Source organism: Triturus cristatus, chromosome 2_2 (genome assembly GCF_964204655.1).
Source record: "Triturus cristatus chromosome 2_2, aTriCri1.1, whole genome shotgun sequence".
Classification (NCBI taxonomy): domain Eukaryota; kingdom Metazoa; phylum Chordata; class Amphibia; order Caudata; family Salamandridae; genus Triturus; species Triturus cristatus.
Genome location: NC_140582.1, coordinates 790,281,291 through 790,298,773, shown reverse-complemented (window position 1 = coordinate 790,298,773; position 17,483 = coordinate 790,281,291). Strand labels below are relative to the sequence as shown.

Genomic DNA, 17,483 nt, shown 5'->3' with positions numbered 1-17,483 from the left:
CAGATAATTCTGGGTGTCAGCATTTATGAGACAGAATGTAATGAAGTAAGTTCTCTTTCATGGAGCTACGTTATTCATTGTCTCCACCTGTATCAATGTCATTGCTTCTTATTTGGTTTCATCCACTAAAATGTTGTAATCAACATGAATTAGTCCTATAAATATTATCACAATATCCAAATCTATATCATAAAGGCATTGCTACTGAAATAAATGTTCCTCTCTAGAAGAAGTGCATTTGCAGGACAGTCAGTGCTTTTCATGACTACCTGGGCTTATTGGGAATAATGGTAGCATACTTCTGCTTGACAGAAACAGAAGAGCCCCTGCATATTTAGCTCTTTGAGCACTGTATACAGTGTGGGTAGAGCATACTCAATGTATCAAGTAATATATAGCAGCATTTAGGAGACCTCATGTAATCATTTAAACTAAAATGATCCATGAGTATCTTAATTGAAAGATAAGTGCACATCAATGGAATTAGGCTACATGTGAACTGCACTAGCCTGGTGAGGCATCTGTATGATGTAAATCAACCACAAGTATTTTTTCGGGCTAGCACAAACTATACAGGTGTGGGAGTTAATGTAAAGATAAGTACAATTTGTATATTGTTTTGCTATTGCTAACAAAAACATTTCAAAAATGAATTTAAAGTTTTTATTTGCCTTGGGTGTAAAAATGAAAACACAAGAATTACAATCCTTTTTCAATAAAAAAATGTCCACATCTTTCCCCTCATCACAAATTGGTGAATTGCCAGCACTGTTAAAATGCTATCAAATTAAAGATATTTTCCTGTAGCTGCATCACAAAGTTTACAACTAGTTTTACATTATTAAGTGTTTGAACAATCAGGCGTGTGCATCAAAGATCTCCAAAAATAAGTGAACTAACATAAATAATTTATCTGTGGCAATCTACCAAGATAACAGTTCTGTGGTAGTAATCTGGAATTGCTTTAATGTTCAGCGTGATTACCATCATACCACTTTTATACTAACACGAAATATTCAGATGATTGTGTATGCATATTGAAATATACTTAAATAGAAAGGATTATATTGATGAAATATTAAATATATCTAAGATTAGAAGATTTAAATAGCTGTGTTGGAATATGCTGAGCAAGCAAAAATGGACAGATAATGGATAGAAAACTCACTGACAAAATGAGCATGTTTCAAATGCAATAATGATGTATGAACGAAAAAGCATACATACATGTATCATTGCTAGGCTACAGTGCACTTGGTTATACAAAATATATTCTTAGTTTGATTCAGCACATCTACTCTAAAGCACTGATAAAGTTGTAACAGCATTCTCAAGGTAAAAAAAATGATTATGGATTTTACAGAACCTAATTTTTAACTTTTATAATTTGTACTTACTGTTCTGAATTCATCAGTTTTTCTGTCAAAGTAGCCTCATTCGGAAAAACTAAACTGGCTGACCACAGTATCGTTTGACAAGATAGTAATTCTTAAATTATAAACTCGCTTCAGAGCTAGAATGATATTTATATAAATGGAACCTGACAAATTTGAACTGCTTGCTGTGGATTCTAAATTAAGAGATTAAATATTTTTTTACAGCACATCAGTTTACAATGTTGTTTAAGATGCACTACAAGCACCTATTTAATGAAAGTGGGATTGATTTAAAAATTAACATGAGCAATTAAAAAACTATATCTAAGTAGGCACTTATTATACTAGTAACCTGAATATAGCTAATTTTCAAGATGCTATTTTTATTTTAAATAGGCATGGGATTTTGTATTATGTAATAAAAACTAAAAATGTAATGTAATTCCATTTACATTATAATTTGTCCTGTGTAAATTTAGTGACATTGTCAAAGAAAAGAATGGTCAAAATGTTGCAGACTTTGCATCTGAAATGTCATATTGAAATGATTTGGTTATCTAAAAACAACTAACCACTTTCCTATTTACGGGGTATCTAATAATCAGGTTCAGTTTTATGTGTTCTTTTATCAAACCCTTTCATTGCTAATGTTCAAAACACTACATCACACCATTTTACAATACTTTAGTAGTATGTATTAGAAAGCTTTATTACTACAACAAATAGAAGCCTATTTTTTACAGAATGAGAGGCAGGGCTTAGTGTGCATTAACTGAACTTCCAAAACACATTTATAATCTTTTTTCATACCATGCATTCAGATTGCCATGTTCCTATACGCTTATGTGCTACTGAACTTAGATTATAATGTGAATTTTGTTCTTGTTCTCCTACTTTAAAGGAGCAATGATTTGGTTGTTTCTATAGAAAACACACAATTTGCAGTTTTAGTTCAAATTCTTACAAGAGGGATTTGGAAATGTCACAGGGGAAAACAGGAGTTGTTTCCTATTTCTATTTATAATCACACATAAACACACAAGCAGTAGCTATGCAACTTACCATGGTGTCTGAGTTGCCTGAGTCATGAGTCTTAGAATAATGAAATAAGAACTGTGCAAAAGAAATTGAAGGTGTGATTTTACTACAACACAGATAAATGGATTATGATTGTCTTGACAAACAGTGTGCCGAAAATGTGCTTCAGAATTATCTTACCCTCTTGGTGTTATCTTTTTCATTTAAACCCTGTAGGGAAGAAAAAAGATTGTACACTTTAAAAATTAAAACAGATTCAGATATTTACATTGAAAGCATACATGTAGCATTTTTTTCACAATATCCTTTGTAAAGCTATCTCATAGAACTCATGAGCTGGCAGAGATTATAAAAAATATTTGAGCATAGTTTTGAAATGCTAGTGATACAGAGTCACCTATTATGTGCAACAGTGCCACATGCTGACGTTGCCTCATTGCCGTTTATGTTTCCTTTTATGATGATCCTTATAGCTGACAATATAATTTGTCCATTATATCGATAAATGTTTTCCAGCTTCAGCTTGGGAGTGAGGTGAAAGGTAAAAGGGGACCAAATACTTCAACTACGAGATGAACATAATGAGGAGTAACCCGCTGGTTACCCCATAGCTGAGTACTTCACATTCGGAAATCTTACAAGGAATTTTCCCAACATACAAGATTATAAGGTAGGTAATAGAATACTGCAATTGAATAGTAGGCAAAAACAGCTTTGTCAAGCAGTGTTTACACCCTTGAATTGGCTTAAAGATGCATGTGAGCATTCCCACAGGAGCACTACAGAATTACTTTATAAGCATTATTAGTAATTAAAATATGTATGTGGTGAACTATGAGCTCTTTCCATCTACTTTTTAAACTGTCCATATTAAAACCAAGGAACCTACACTACAGCAGTCTTGAAAGAGCAGCCTTTAGGCTGTCACGTTTTTTGTCCCATACTTGTGCAACACGACCATAGTTACTCAATAATTCATCATTCACAACCTGCACCTAATCAACCATCTCTTACATACACTCTGCCATGCCTTGTAAACTCAGATGTCTGATGTCTTCCGCAAACTCAGCTACCCCTTCCCACTTTTGCCACAATCTGCTTATTCTTGATCACACCCTTCTCACTTTTGGCTTTAATTGTACATGTTTTACGATGCTCTGGTTATGTCCTTCACAATTTAATCCATGCCCTCCACAACCTCATCAACAAACGACACATGAACCACCTTTGAACAGTCCATCTGCATCCTAGCCCTCACTAAAATGTATTTCGGGGGGGAGAGTGGGAGAATATTGTTTCACTTGACGTGAGGCAGAGAGGTTGACCGAGTAAAAGATAACACTTCAGAGGTAACAACAATGTAAATAACAATGCATTGAAGAAAAAAAGATCTTAGGACTTCATTTAAAGTTGAGCAGTATTGGAAAACGCTCCAGGTTGTGGTGGAAGTGCTATATTTGGAGAAAGATCCACTCATGGAATTTCCTAGACCATAGGAATAGCATGGAGGAGGACATTTTGCATGTGGGTTCTTTTCTGGATTTAGCTCTTCCTCCACATATCAGATGACTTTCCCTTAACACACATCTCTAAATGAGCCTGTTGATGTTTTTGTGGAGGGAATGTCAGAAATAAGATTTAGGAGGCTTGTCTGATTTACAAATGATGGCTTAGTTACCAATACCAATACCAACCAGATATGAAAACCAAAATGACATGGTATGTTGGAAAGGGAAAATAAAAGAAAATCCTTGAGTATCGTCTCTCGTGTTTGTAGGTCAGGGTACCATGAACTAGGGTCTCTTGTAATGTCTTCTTTGTGTCCTTCTTTACCAGGCCAGGCAGGATGGTGCCACCAACGCCCATGTGCAGCCTCAACCCTCCTGAGTTGTGCTGGGTGATTCAGCAATCATCAGTGGCATCTACCATTCCTCCGACTAGGCGGCTTCCACCTCCTTGCTCTTTGCATCCTCTCCTCTTTGTGAGTGGTTGGAGTCTGGGTCCTTATCTTTCTTCTGTGGAACCCTCACCCATGTGTTGCTGATGTCTTGTCTCCATGTTGTGTGTGGACCTTGTCTGCTCTCCTCCCGTCTTCTGTCTGCCTCCTCATTCCTCTCTCAGGCCTTTCCCCCGTCCATTCTCCCGTTGTCACTGTCTTCACAGATTTTTCTCTCCTTCTCTCCAGCCCCTTCATGTGAGAGTGAGTCCTTCTTTACTTTCCACCTTTCTTTCCATCTCCCCCCTTTCCCCTCCTCTCTAACCATTGTCCATTCTCCCTGTCTAAGTTCTCCTGCCGGTTTGGACTTGGTGCCACGGGACCTGTCTTCCTTTTCCCAAGTAAGTGTTCTAGTGCTTCTCTAGCCCCTTTACAGTTCTCTAATCAAATAGCTCAATAAATAATTAGAAATTAACCAAACACGTAAATGACTTCTCAGTTGTTCCCATGGAACCATTTTTATCAAAGTCAAAAGGAAAGGTAATATTCTCCAAAGAAAAGACTAGGTGGCCAATTTAAAATTGGCCAAGAAAGAATAATTTCACATTTATGGAGGAAATGCAAAATCTGGGGGGCAGGTCACTAATGTTATTTCCTTTATGATAAAAAATAGTGGCATGGAGGACATTTCCATTTGTAGATTTTCCTCTAGTTTTAGCATTTACACTAGAAATCAAGTAGTTTTCAATTGCCACCCAATTCCAAATCAGGCTGTAGTCCCTCATTGGGATTCTTGAAAAAATACAGGTCTTCGGTGAGGCTTACCCTCAATTGCACACATTTGATAGAGCTACGAGCTAGGGATAGCTAGGAATGTAACGTTTGCACAGTCCTTGACATGTAGCAAAAAACAGTCGAGCAGCAGTAGGATAAATATATATCCAACCAGACCTCCATAGTGTTGAATGCAATGAGCAGGAAGAATTCTCGCTTCTCAGGTTTTCTGGAAAAAGTACTAGAGCAGGGTTCTCCAAACTTTCCAACAGTGAGAGCTAATTCTAATCTGTAAGAACCATCTTGAGCTTCTGTCTTAAATATGGATTAGATAATGACACAGAAAATCCATCCTACTTAAACACTGCCCCTAGAATACCTAGTCCTTCTGCAATCAGCAAAGACCATTAATGGCATAAGAACTGTAGAGGATAAAAGTTCATTTGTTTCGGTCCCTAAGGACCCATTTTGTCTCTTTACTCTACGTTATGAATCATCTGTGAGATTTGAGGGTCTTACTGGGAACTGTAGTCTCTTTGTCTTGCAGTAAATGCAATGACACAACTCTTTATGAGAGAATTGGCCCGAAAGACTTCCATTATGTGGATAATTGCACTACAGTTCATTGGTTGATGTCCAAAAACTGGACTTGCCTCAATGATTCAAGATTAATAATAGGTATATGCAGATTTCATAGTACTCTACTAGTAAACATCTCTGTGGCCATCCCAATTAGGGAATTGAAAGGAGAGAGGGAGGAAGGGAAGAAAAGATGGACGGTGAAAAGGAAATTACGAAAGTGAGGAAAGAAGGAAAGTTAGGAAGGACAAAGGAAAGATCAATAGGGAGAAGAAAGGAATTAATTAAATGAAAGACGATACAAGGGGAAAAGGAGAGAGTGAAGAAAGAACAAGAGCACGCAAAAAGGGAAAAAATAGAGAAAGAACTAGAAAAAGTGTAGCAGTGATGTCAATTATGTCACAGAAAATGTCATGAGTGATGTAATATGTGGGGTAATTAGCAGTGCATGGCAAGGGTGTGACTTAGTAACTTTAGGGCACAAGTTAAAGTTCGGGTCTTGGAGGCTCAAGGAGAGGGGCTGCGTGCCCCCTTCCCCTTTAATTTAATTTTGTCCTGGGGGATGGGGTCCCAGATCGTGTGTTTACACCTTGCAGCAGTACTGAGGCAGTATTGTGCCAGCCAAACAGTATGCATATTTTGAACTTGTGGTACTCCCCAGAAGTACATTGAAGGTAATGCATTGCTATATATACATACATTTTGAACCTACATTTCTCAAAAATTACTGAACAAATTTACACCAAGTCACAAAAAGCACACTTTCTGCATCAAGATCTAGCTTTCTGCAAAATTTGTTGTAATTTTGTTTTGTCGTATTTGCTATATTGCCGTTTAATTTCCATATGGAAAATTGCATGGGGAAAACATTTTGTGCCTCCCCTTTCGCTTAGCCACCGCTTGACGGATCACCCCCATCTTTAGGAAAGAACTGAGTTGGCATAAAAAAAATTTGTAGAAAGTTTTCAAAGGATTCATAAGATGGCACCAAATTTATTAAAAATAAATAAAGTTCCTGTTGAAACACAGTCCTAACTGTAAGTACGCATAATATATGGCAGGAGTGCTGGACTGAAGGATCGGATTTCACCAGACAAACCGACATGTAAATATCCTTCTGTGCTGACACTTAAATTGTGGGAGAGACTCCTTGTTTTGTTTATACAAAGGTACACTGAGGAAAAAATTCTGCAGTGCAAAGACAGACAGCAACATTAGGTTATCTTTGGAGTATTTTCTGAAGGCCATAAGGCCTAATTCGAAATGAAGGCACAGTTGACGAAAAGATTACAGGAAGCCCTGTTGAGTGCGTTTATCTTAGACACATGACTTTGATATAAAAGAGACACTTCTGTGGTGGCTAAGGACTCAAATTGTATTCCAGTCCATGTTTTCTGTAGCCAATTTGGTGTGTGCTGGCTGTTTATACAAAACCACAACCCGTACTGCGATCATTAATACTTTTCAGAGGTACTGACTATTCTAATTGTTTAAAGTTGCTTACACGTGAGCTTACAACAATTATATTTTAAACTGAGAGGTTTTTGCTGAAAGGTGACACGTTCATTTTTAAATTGATTGTACTCACGCAAGGTTTTTTATTGCAGCCACAAAAGTGAAGTGCATTGTTTATGTCTACCGCTTTATGTTTAAATTAAGCACCAACATGGGGCTGTGCAGATTGACAAAGGCAGTTGAACTGCCGAAACGAGTCTCTTTAATGTTGCTATTCATCCGGATGGACCAGATCGATAAAACGAGTGCTAATTCTCTGGCTATTGAGCTGGAGGAGTTTTGTGGATATATATATATATATTACACAACGCAGAGTCAGCCGCGGCCCGTGGAGGGAGTTCCGTGAGGTGGTAAGGCGGGGCGGGGGAGGGGCAGGGTGGGGGCTTCTAAAATCCGAAATGTGGATAATTGCAGGTAAGTAAACAATTAAATAAATAAAACAAATTTCGTAGCGCGCGCTGCATCGCATTTTGCGATGCAGCGCGCGCTACGAAATTCGTTTTATTTATTTAATTGTTAACTTACCTGAAATTATCCATATTACGGTTTTTAGAACCCCCCAACCTGCCCCTCCCCCGCCCCGCCTTACCGCCCCACTGGAACTCCCTCCACGGGCCGCGGCTGCGCAGAGTTACCCCTTGGACCAGCACCACACAGGTAGGTAAATTCATCCGTTTATTCCTGGAAGCTGCAACATGGAAGGCAAGCACTCCGCTTCAGTTCAATTGCCTAACGCGTTTCGTGAGAGGATTCACTTTTATCAAAGGCAGCTGATTAGACACACGCCAAGCATGCTGGGCACTATTTTTTATACATTCATGGCACCCACCCAGTGGTTGTTGGCAAAGCCTGCTGGTACCTGTAGTGCCTGTGAGTCTTCCTTCAGTAAGGTGCTGTGCGCTGCCAAAGCACATCAAATAAAACACCCCGGTGGGTTAGCAAGAGGTCACGCTCTTCCCGGATGCATCGTAAGTCCCTCAGTACGGCCTCCTGTGCTGACGAACACCATTATGGCGTCACCTTTGGACCGCTGCTGTGCGGCGGGGCTCGGTCCACGGCTGGGTCAGCCGTAATACATTACACAACGCAGAATTACCCCTTGGACCAGCACCACACAGGTAGGTAAATTCATCCGTTTATTCCTGGAAGCTGCAACAGGGAAGGCACGCACTCCGCTTCAAGAAATTGGCGCAAACATTACAACTTTACTGATCAAATCACATATAAAAACGCGCTTACTAAATACAAACAGCAGCTAGCTACTGAGAAAAGCAGTTATTATGTCACCCAGATCACTTCAGCAGAAAATTCCACCAGAAAGCTCTTTCAGGTGGTCAACCATTTGGCCAACCCTCCCGCTCCACCTGAAAACACTTCTCAAGAATTTTGTAACTCATTGGCAGACTTTTTTACTGCTAAAGTTACCTCCATATTTTCTGCATTCACACCCCAATCCATACCCAAGGCAAAGATCTCTGTCTCCACCCCTTCCCCCATCACCCGATCTTTTCCACTTTTTCAGTCTGTCACACTTGAACAAATCTCACACCTCATCACAACCCCCAAATCAGGCTCACCACTAGACCCATGCCCTCCCTCTATCCTTAACCTTATTCCGGGGGCAATTTCACCAGCCTTAGCCAACATATGCAATAACATGTTCCAATCCGGTATTTACCCAACAGTGTGGAAAAAAGCAATTATCAGACCTTTGTTAAAAAAACCTTCCCTTGATCCCACTGATCCGGCTAGTTATAGACCTATTGCATGCTTACCCTTCCCAGCCAAAATTTTTGAAAACATCATGAATCAACAATTATCACACTACATTCACACCCACAACCTTCTGGATGATACACAATTTGGCTTCAGGAAAGGCCACGGAACAGAGACAGCACTCATCAAGGCAGCAGATGAGATAAGACACACCATGGACAAGGGAGGAGCGGCAGTCCTGGTGTTGCTGGACTTATCCGCGGCCTTCGACACGGTCGACCACAACATCCTTATCGACCGTGTCGCTGCCATGGGCGTTGTACATAAAGCTAGGGATCTCATCGCCTCTTTCCTACACAACCGCTCTCACAATGTTAAACTAGGCTCCTTTCTATCATCTCCCCTTTCCCTTCCCTGTGGTGTCCCACAGGGCTCCTCGCTAAGTCCGACCCTTTTTAACATCTATGTGTCGGACCTGGCGAGGGTGATTAAGGAACATGGCATCAGTCTTACTACCTACGCTGATGACACTCAGTTAGTCCTTTCAATACACCAGGACGGAGACAGGGTGGCTGCCAACTTCCAAGAGGGAATGTTGGCCATCAGTTCCTGGATGGCAGCCAACTGTCTCAAACTGAATTCCAACAAGACTGAGATTATGACCTTCGGTAAACTAGAGCCCTGTTGGTCCCCTCAGTGGTGGCCTAATGATCTGGGCCCTCTTCCTACACCTGTCACTAAAGTGAGAAATCTTGGAGTCATCTTTGATGATCGGCTTCTTTTTAATCATCATGTCAATAATGTTGTCTCAGCCTCTTTCTTCACCCTCAGGAAAATTAAAAAGCTCCTACCCTACATCCCAATCTCAGCTGCAAAGACCCTAATCACCTCCCTGATATTTTCAAAAAACGACTATTGCAATTCTTTACTCCTCAACGCCCAGGAAAAGGTGCTTAAAAAACTTCAGTTGGTACAGAACGCCGCAGCCAGGCTTCTGCTCAACATCCCCAAACATAATTCCATCTCCCACTCCATCCGCAAACTTCACTGGCTCCCTGTGAGGTGCCGTATTAAGTTCAAGGCCCTCTGCATAGCATACAAGGCCATTAACAACTCTGGCCCTCTGTTCCTAAAACACGCTTTTAGACCTTTAGAAACATCCAGAACACTTCGTTCTGCATCAGCCCACCTCCTCAATGTTCCACGCACTAAAAAGGTCACTTGGGGCGACAGAAGCTTCACAGTTGCTACTGCCAAACTGTGGAACTCACTTCCCCTCAGGATCAAGACATGCCCTACACTGCTCAGCTTCAGGAAACAGCTCAAAACGTGGATGTTTGCATAATTGCTGCCCTACTTGTTCAGTTTGATCATCAAAGCGCCGAGACACCCTTTGGGTATTTGCGTGCTGTAAAAATCACAAAATAAATAAATAAATACCAGCAGGCTTTGCCAGCAGCCACTGGGTGGGTGCCATGAATGTAGAAAAAGTGCCCAGCATGCTTGGCGTGTGTCTAATCAGCCTGCCTTTGAAAAAGTGAATCCTTTCACGAAACGCGTTAGGCAATTGAACTGAAGCAAAGTGCTTGCCTTCCATGTTGCAGCTTCCGGGAATAAACGGATGAATTTACCTACCTGTGTGGTGCTGGTCCAAGGGGTAACTCTGCGTTGTGTAATGTATTACGGCTGACCCAGCCGTGGACCGAGCCCCGCCGCACAGCAGCGGTCCGAAGGTGACGCCATAATGGTGTTCGTCAGGACAGGAGGCCGTACTGGGGGACTTACGATGCATCCGGAAAGAGCGTGACCTCTTGCTAACCCACTGGGGTGTTTTATTTGATGTACTTTGGCAGCGCACAACATTTTACTGAAGGAAGATTCACAGGCACTACAGGTACCAGCAGGCTTTGCCAGCAGCCACTGGGTGGGTGCCATGAATGTATAAAAAGTGCCCAGCATGCTTGGCGTGTGTCTAATCAGCCTGCCTTTGAAAAAGTGAATCCATTCACGAAATGCGTTAGGCAATTGAACTGAAGCGGAGTGCTTGCCTTCCATGTTGCAGCTTCCAGGAATAAACGGATGAATTTACCTACCTGTGTGGTGCTGGTCCAAGGGGTAACTCTGCGTTGTGTAATGTATTACGGCTGACCCAGCCGTGGACCGAGCCCCGACGCACAGCAGCGGTCCGAAGGTGACGCCATAATGGTGTTCGTCAGGACAGGAGGCCGTACTGGGGGACTTACGATGCATACGGGAAGAGCGTGACCTCTTGCTAACCCACTGGGGTGTTTTATTTGATGTACTTTGGCAGCGCACAACACCTTACTGAAGGAAGATTCACAGGCACTACAGGTACCAGCAGGCTTTGCCAGCAGCCACTGGGTGGGTGCCATGAATGTAGAAAAAGTGCCCAGCATGCTTGGCGTGTGTCTAATCAGCATGCCTTTGAAAAAGTGAATCCTTTCACGAAACGCGTTAGGCAATTGAACTGAAGCGGAGTGCTTGCCTTCCATGTTGCAGCTTCCAGGAATAAACGGATGAATTTACCTACCTGTGTGGTGCTGGTCCAAGGGGTAACTCTGCGTTGTGTAACATATATATATATATATTCAGTGAAAAAAACATAGGTTTCACACACGTTATAGTTAGGAATTAGCATTTAAAAAACCTTAGAAATTCAGTGAAAAAACCATAGGTTTCACACATGTTATAGTTAGCTGGACATTTTACTCGTAAAAAACCAATGAAATTGCCCCGTTATAGTTAGTTCAGCTAACTATAACTCGCGCGCCCGCAATGCACTGCTGATGACGTCACATATTACATCACTCATGACATGGTCAGTGACATCACTCATGACATCACTGATGACATCTCAAATGACATCACTGATGACATCACTGATGACATCATCCAGTGAATGTGGGTTTTTCTGAAAATTAAATATGTTTTATATATGTATATCTCAAGGTCAATGGAAGAATAAATGGGTATATAAGTGTCTAAATGGATGATTTGTTTTTGAAAATTTGATTGTTTAACTGACTGATTAAGTGTATCATAGTGAATACATGTTTTAGTGAGTAATGTTTAAATATGTATATATCTGTATCAGTCTCTCACTTTGTGTATAAGTGGCTGCATGGGTTGGTGAGTAGATACATGGGTGTCTATATAGGTTATTAGTTGGTTTTTTGAGTATCAGTCTGAGTGTCTGCATGGTTCGGTGGGGGGTATTACGTAGTGCATAGGTGTATGAATGAGTGACTCACTGTTTGTATGTGTTGAACACAGCATGTGTGCAGGACTGTATGGGTGGATGAGTGTGTGCATGGATGTGTTATTGAGTGAATGACTGTCTCAATAGTGTCTTTATGAGTAACTACATATGTTTTAAACTAGTATATGTGACTATTGGTGTATATATGTGAGTATATGTGAGAGTGAGAGATTGAAAGAGTTCTTGTATGAATAAGTATGTGTTTCTATAAGTGATTGTTTAAAAGACTAAGTATGTGTAAGTTTCCGTAGAAGTAAGTGTGGTGGTGTGTGTATAACTGTATATGCAAGTAAATGTATTTTTGATTCTTTGTTAGCATGAGTGACTATGTGTGTGAGTAACTCTATGGATGAGTGGCATTGTGTAACAGGATGTATAGGTGTATGAGTACATATGATGAGTGAGTACATGTATGAGTGACTGAATTGGACTGTTGGTGAATGAGTGGATGTGTATGTGGATCTTAGAATTACTGAAAAGGTTGTTTTAACTGGTATTGGTATGTCCATTGTTTTGAACATTGTAGTTTCTATTTTTGAATGTGTGTGTCAAAGGTTATATTAGGGGAAGAGGAGGTCTGCCACTCTATCACAAGGATGATGTCATCAGTGATGTCATCAGTGATGTCATTTGAGATGTCATCAGTGATGTCATGAGTGATGTCACTGACCATGTCATGAGTGATGTAATATGTGACGTCATCAGCAGTGCATTGCGGGCGCGCGAGTTATAGTTAGCTGAACTAACTATAACGGGGCAATTTCATTGGTTTTTTACGAGTAAAATGTCCAGCTAACTATAACATGTGTGAAACCTATGGTTTTTTCACTGAATTTCTAAGGTTTTTTAAATGCTAATTCCTAACTATAACGTGTGTGAAACCTATGGTTTTTTCACTGAATTTCAAAGGTTTTTTAAATGCTAATTCCTAACTATAACGTGTGTGAAACCCATGGTTTTTTCAGTGAATTTGCAAGGTTTTTTAAATGCTAATTTTTTTTTTATTCTTCAATTTTTTCAAACATATTTTTAATTTAATTTACTTACCTTTTATAAAGACTATGCTTTAATTTTTAAAATCCTTAAATATTTTTTTTTAATATATTTTTTAAAATAAACATGTTAAATTTATTTCCAGTTCTTTTTTATTTTTTTTATTTTTTTTTGGTACGCGTACCGTAAGCTCACGGTAAGCGTACGGTTTACGCAACGTCCGTAATCTATCTACGCTGCTTGCGTATAGTTACGCACTTTGCGTAGCCGCGCGTACTGCGCGTGGGACGCGTGCGCGCTTACGCCACACGCGCACGTTACGCGGAAGTGTCGGGTAGTGACTGTTATGCGCATGCGCGCAAGCGCGTGTCTTTTTTACGCGCATGCGCACTTTTGCCGTAAGCGTACCGTAAGCGTACCGTAAGCGTACCGTAAGCGTACGGTAGGTCATGTGATCATGAAACACAACTTTTGATTGGTTGAAACTACTTTCAGTTCTAGAACTCTCCTACACCACACCCATTCCCCTCATTTCTGCTTGTGATCCCTTGGGAGAAGGAGCTGGTTTGTCTTTGGGATACGATGGCAGAACAGCAGAGCTCTTCTGAGAGTGAGGCTAGCACTAGCAGCACTGTCTTGAGGCAGAGATCGAGGAAACAAAAGCCTTCTTATGTTTGGGATTATTTTACTTTTCCAGAAGGCCAGCAAAAGGTGAATGCACCCTTAGTTACTTGCAAGCTGTGTCAGCGTGTACTTTCTAGAGGTAATCCTAACAGGAAGTATTCCTTTGGGAATCACACCATGAAGAGACACCTCCAGGATGTACACAGAAGGACACATGGTCATCTTTTTGGAGGTAACTCTTCAGAAAGACGAGCCAGTACATCCACAGCAGCTCAGCCTGGACCATCACCTGCAGGGCTTACTCCTTCTTCTGCAGGTCAGGTGAGCCCTTCATCTGTGGGGGGAGAATCTCCTTTTGCTGGCCCTCTGGAAATGAACCCTCGATTTCGGAAGGTTGATATTCATTGCACATTTTGTAAAGATCTAATTTGCCATAGGGAGACCAGTGTTTCCCTAGTGAACAACAAAATAGATCAGCACATTTGTCGCTTTGAATAATTTTCCCATGCTTCCTTTCCTCTGTCCCTGCATGAACACAACGGTTCTTTTAAGAGCCAACCTTATCTTTCATCTTTTTTTTACATATGTTTTTAAAAACTTTTTTTTTTTTTTTTTACCGTACGCGTACGGTGCGCGTACTTTTTTTTTATTTTTAAAAAAAAACACTAAAAATCATTTATCACATTACATTGTCCTTGAGAGACTACAATTATTATTATTGACTTACCATACTCACTGAAAATTTATTTATTCATTTCTTTTTTTAAAAAATAGTTTTAAAAATGTTTGTAGTTTTCGAAAATTTTCTATATCTATCTGGAAAAAAAGAAAAAAGTATTCATATTTTTTAAACATTTTATAATACAGTACACATATTTACATTTTTTACCAAAAAATCTTTTTGCCTTATTTTTGCTGTTTTCAGAATATATTGCATTTCACTATAAATTGTGAAAGCAATTGCATTCATCATTTTACAGCGGGCAAAAAAAAATACCAATCACAAAGATTGTATTAAAAAAGCCCTGATTCTTTTTTTAATTAAACTTAACATTATAGAAATGCATAATATTGTAAAAAAATATCATCTAATACCAATACTTATTTCTTTAAAATACCGTCTGATATGTTTGTTTCAGAACTATAATCACAATATTATATCTCAAATAACTCCAAAATACATCTGATTTCATTTCCTTTAGGCCAAATAGTAATTTTAATTTTTTTTTGGGAATAAATTTCCAACGGAAATCCAATAAAATTCTAAAGTTTAATTTGTCCAGATCTCACCGATTCTCTGTAACATTTTGGTTCACGAAAATTTTTTGAATAATTTATTTAGTCCACAATAGAATTGGTTACTTTTCCACATGGCCAAATAGTAATTTTTTAAATCATTTTTGTAAAAATTTCCAATGGCAGTCCAATAACATTCCAAAATTTAAAATGTGCAGAAGTTACCGATAATCTCTAAATTATTGGTTTTTCAAAATTGCATTAAAAATTAAAAAAGTCCACATTACAATTGGTTATCTTTCCATTAGGCCAAATGATAATTTTAAAAATCTTTTTTTTACAAAATTGCAATGGTAATCCAGTAAAATGGTAAAATTATTTTGTCCAGATCTTGCCAAGTCTCTCTAAAATTTAGGTTTCAGGAAGATTAGATAGGAATTTGCTAAATCAAAAGGCAAACGTTGTTTGAAAATCAATTGGGAATCATTACACAGTGTCCAGCCTTTTTCACATTTTAGATAAACTGTGTAATGTCCAGAAGTAACAGTAGGTCCATCATGGAAAATTATTGCAACAGTTACAAAAGTTTTTCCTGAAATTGATAATTGCTGTCCTGTAAACTTCTTTATTAAAGTATCCAATTTTGAACCATCAGCTCTACATCGTTGCATCATTAAAATTACATACTGTCCGTATTCCTTTAAAATTAATGTTGAAAACATGTCAGAATTACACTCACCACATTTCATGCTATGATTAGCATCTTTAACTAATTTTGCAAAAGTGACTGTTTTACTCTCTGGCAATGTCAAATAAATAAACCTTTCATTATCAACAATAGAGCCACATATATTATAACAATTATCACAACTATGTTCCCATTTATAAGAGAGACCAAAAAAAATGTCAATGGGAACTCCTTCTTCTTCCACTACCTGAAGAAAATACATAAAAAATTCATGTGCATCTTGCTGTTCATTTTGAGAAAACTGTGTTCGTCCTGAACATACATCTAAAAGTTTTCTAATGTCAGTAGCACTTTCTATTTGAGTTTTATCTTTACTCAACTTTTGAAAAAGGAGACTCAGCTCTGAACAGAATCTTTTTCCCTGATTTACTATTATCTGCTCTTGCAAACTTTCCAGATAAAATGCAACATTCAGCACTACATTTGCGTAGCAGTTGACACCAGAGCTATTTTCAAAATGACATCCTACAACCTGTTCTTCATTTTCCTTTTTCTTTTTGCTTGCAATTACATCACTCCTCTTTTTTTTCCTCTTCTCTACATCTTCACTACAGATATTCTCATTTTTTCTTTTACGAGAAACTACACGTTTCTCCAACACAGGATACTGACCTAAATGAGGAGCATAGCTTCTTCTTAATCTATTATACTCCTTTACACAATTTGTATCAGCACTAACTTTTGATTCTTCAAAGTCTATCATGAATAAACCTGATAATGTTTTGACTCGTGACAAAGCAACATATGCCATACCTTCTTTGAACACAGTTGAACCAATGTTCACAAATGCACAATCTACAGTCAATCCTTGAGACTTGTGAATAGTTACAGCATATGCTAGAGAAAACGGAAACTGCTTCCTACGTACATATAAGTCTTTCACAAGCATAAAACGAACTGTACAACGACAAATATCTTTAACTTCATCTATCTGATCAAATTTTATTTTTAAACATTCAATTCCTTCTTTTTTCTGATAATTAATAAAACCCACAACTCTTCCCATCGCTCCATTAACTAAACCTTTCTCAACATCCAAATTTCTCCTTAAAAACACTCTACAGTTCATGCAAACATATAGATTTTTTTCTAATCCAGCTGTTTTGGAGATGTTCTTCTCTAGTGAGTCCAATTTATTTTTCAGTTTGCCTGTTACTGTGACAGTAATTCTTCCATCCTCAATTTTGTCCACTGCTTCCAATTTCCTGATCTCTTCCTTTTCCAATTTCAAAAGCTCCTCATTGAATATTGAGCATTCACGTAGAGTAGGCATTAAGCAGATGACACTTTTGTTTTCTGCAATGTTCTTGTATATCTTCTCTGCAACTATTTCTTCCTTTGGAAATAAATTATGTAGCAGCCGAGTCTGTAATGCTTTTTTGCCAGCTTCTGTGAGTAGTCCAATCCTGATATCTTTCAGAATACTTCCATATTCTTCATCGTTTGCTTGCCTCATATTAGTTGTAAGTTCCTTGTACTCAAAGAAGGACCAAATATTTGTATTACCGATACTTCCCAATGACTTCTTCGTGTCTTCATGTGTCACAGTATTAAACACTGGTTGTCCTTTAACTGGAGTAAGTTGCAAAAGATCTCCAAAAACTATGACGTGTTTTCCACCAAATAACACGTCATAGTCTGTCTTCAAAATTTGCTGCATTCTTAAAT

General features: G+C 38.9%; 1 protein-coding gene across 3 annotated transcripts in view; it reads right to left on the bottom strand.

The window, feature by feature from the left end:
• NMU (neuromedin U) overlaps window positions 1-17,483 on the bottom strand; it is a 405,214-nt gene that overhangs the window by 168,264 nt on the left and 219,467 nt on the right. For 2 of the 3 annotated variants that reach the window (XM_085643295.1, XM_085643296.1), the window contains exons 5-6: window positions 2,595-2,624; window positions 2,439-2,489 (exon numbers count right to left, since the gene is read on the bottom strand). In XM_085643295.1, coding sequence (XP_085499421.1) covers window positions 2,439-2,489; window positions 2,595-2,624 — 81 coding nt within the window. The remainder of the gene's footprint in view (window positions 1-2,438; window positions 2,490-2,594; window positions 2,625-17,483) is intronic. The other variant, XM_085643297.1, reaches the window with a different exon arrangement.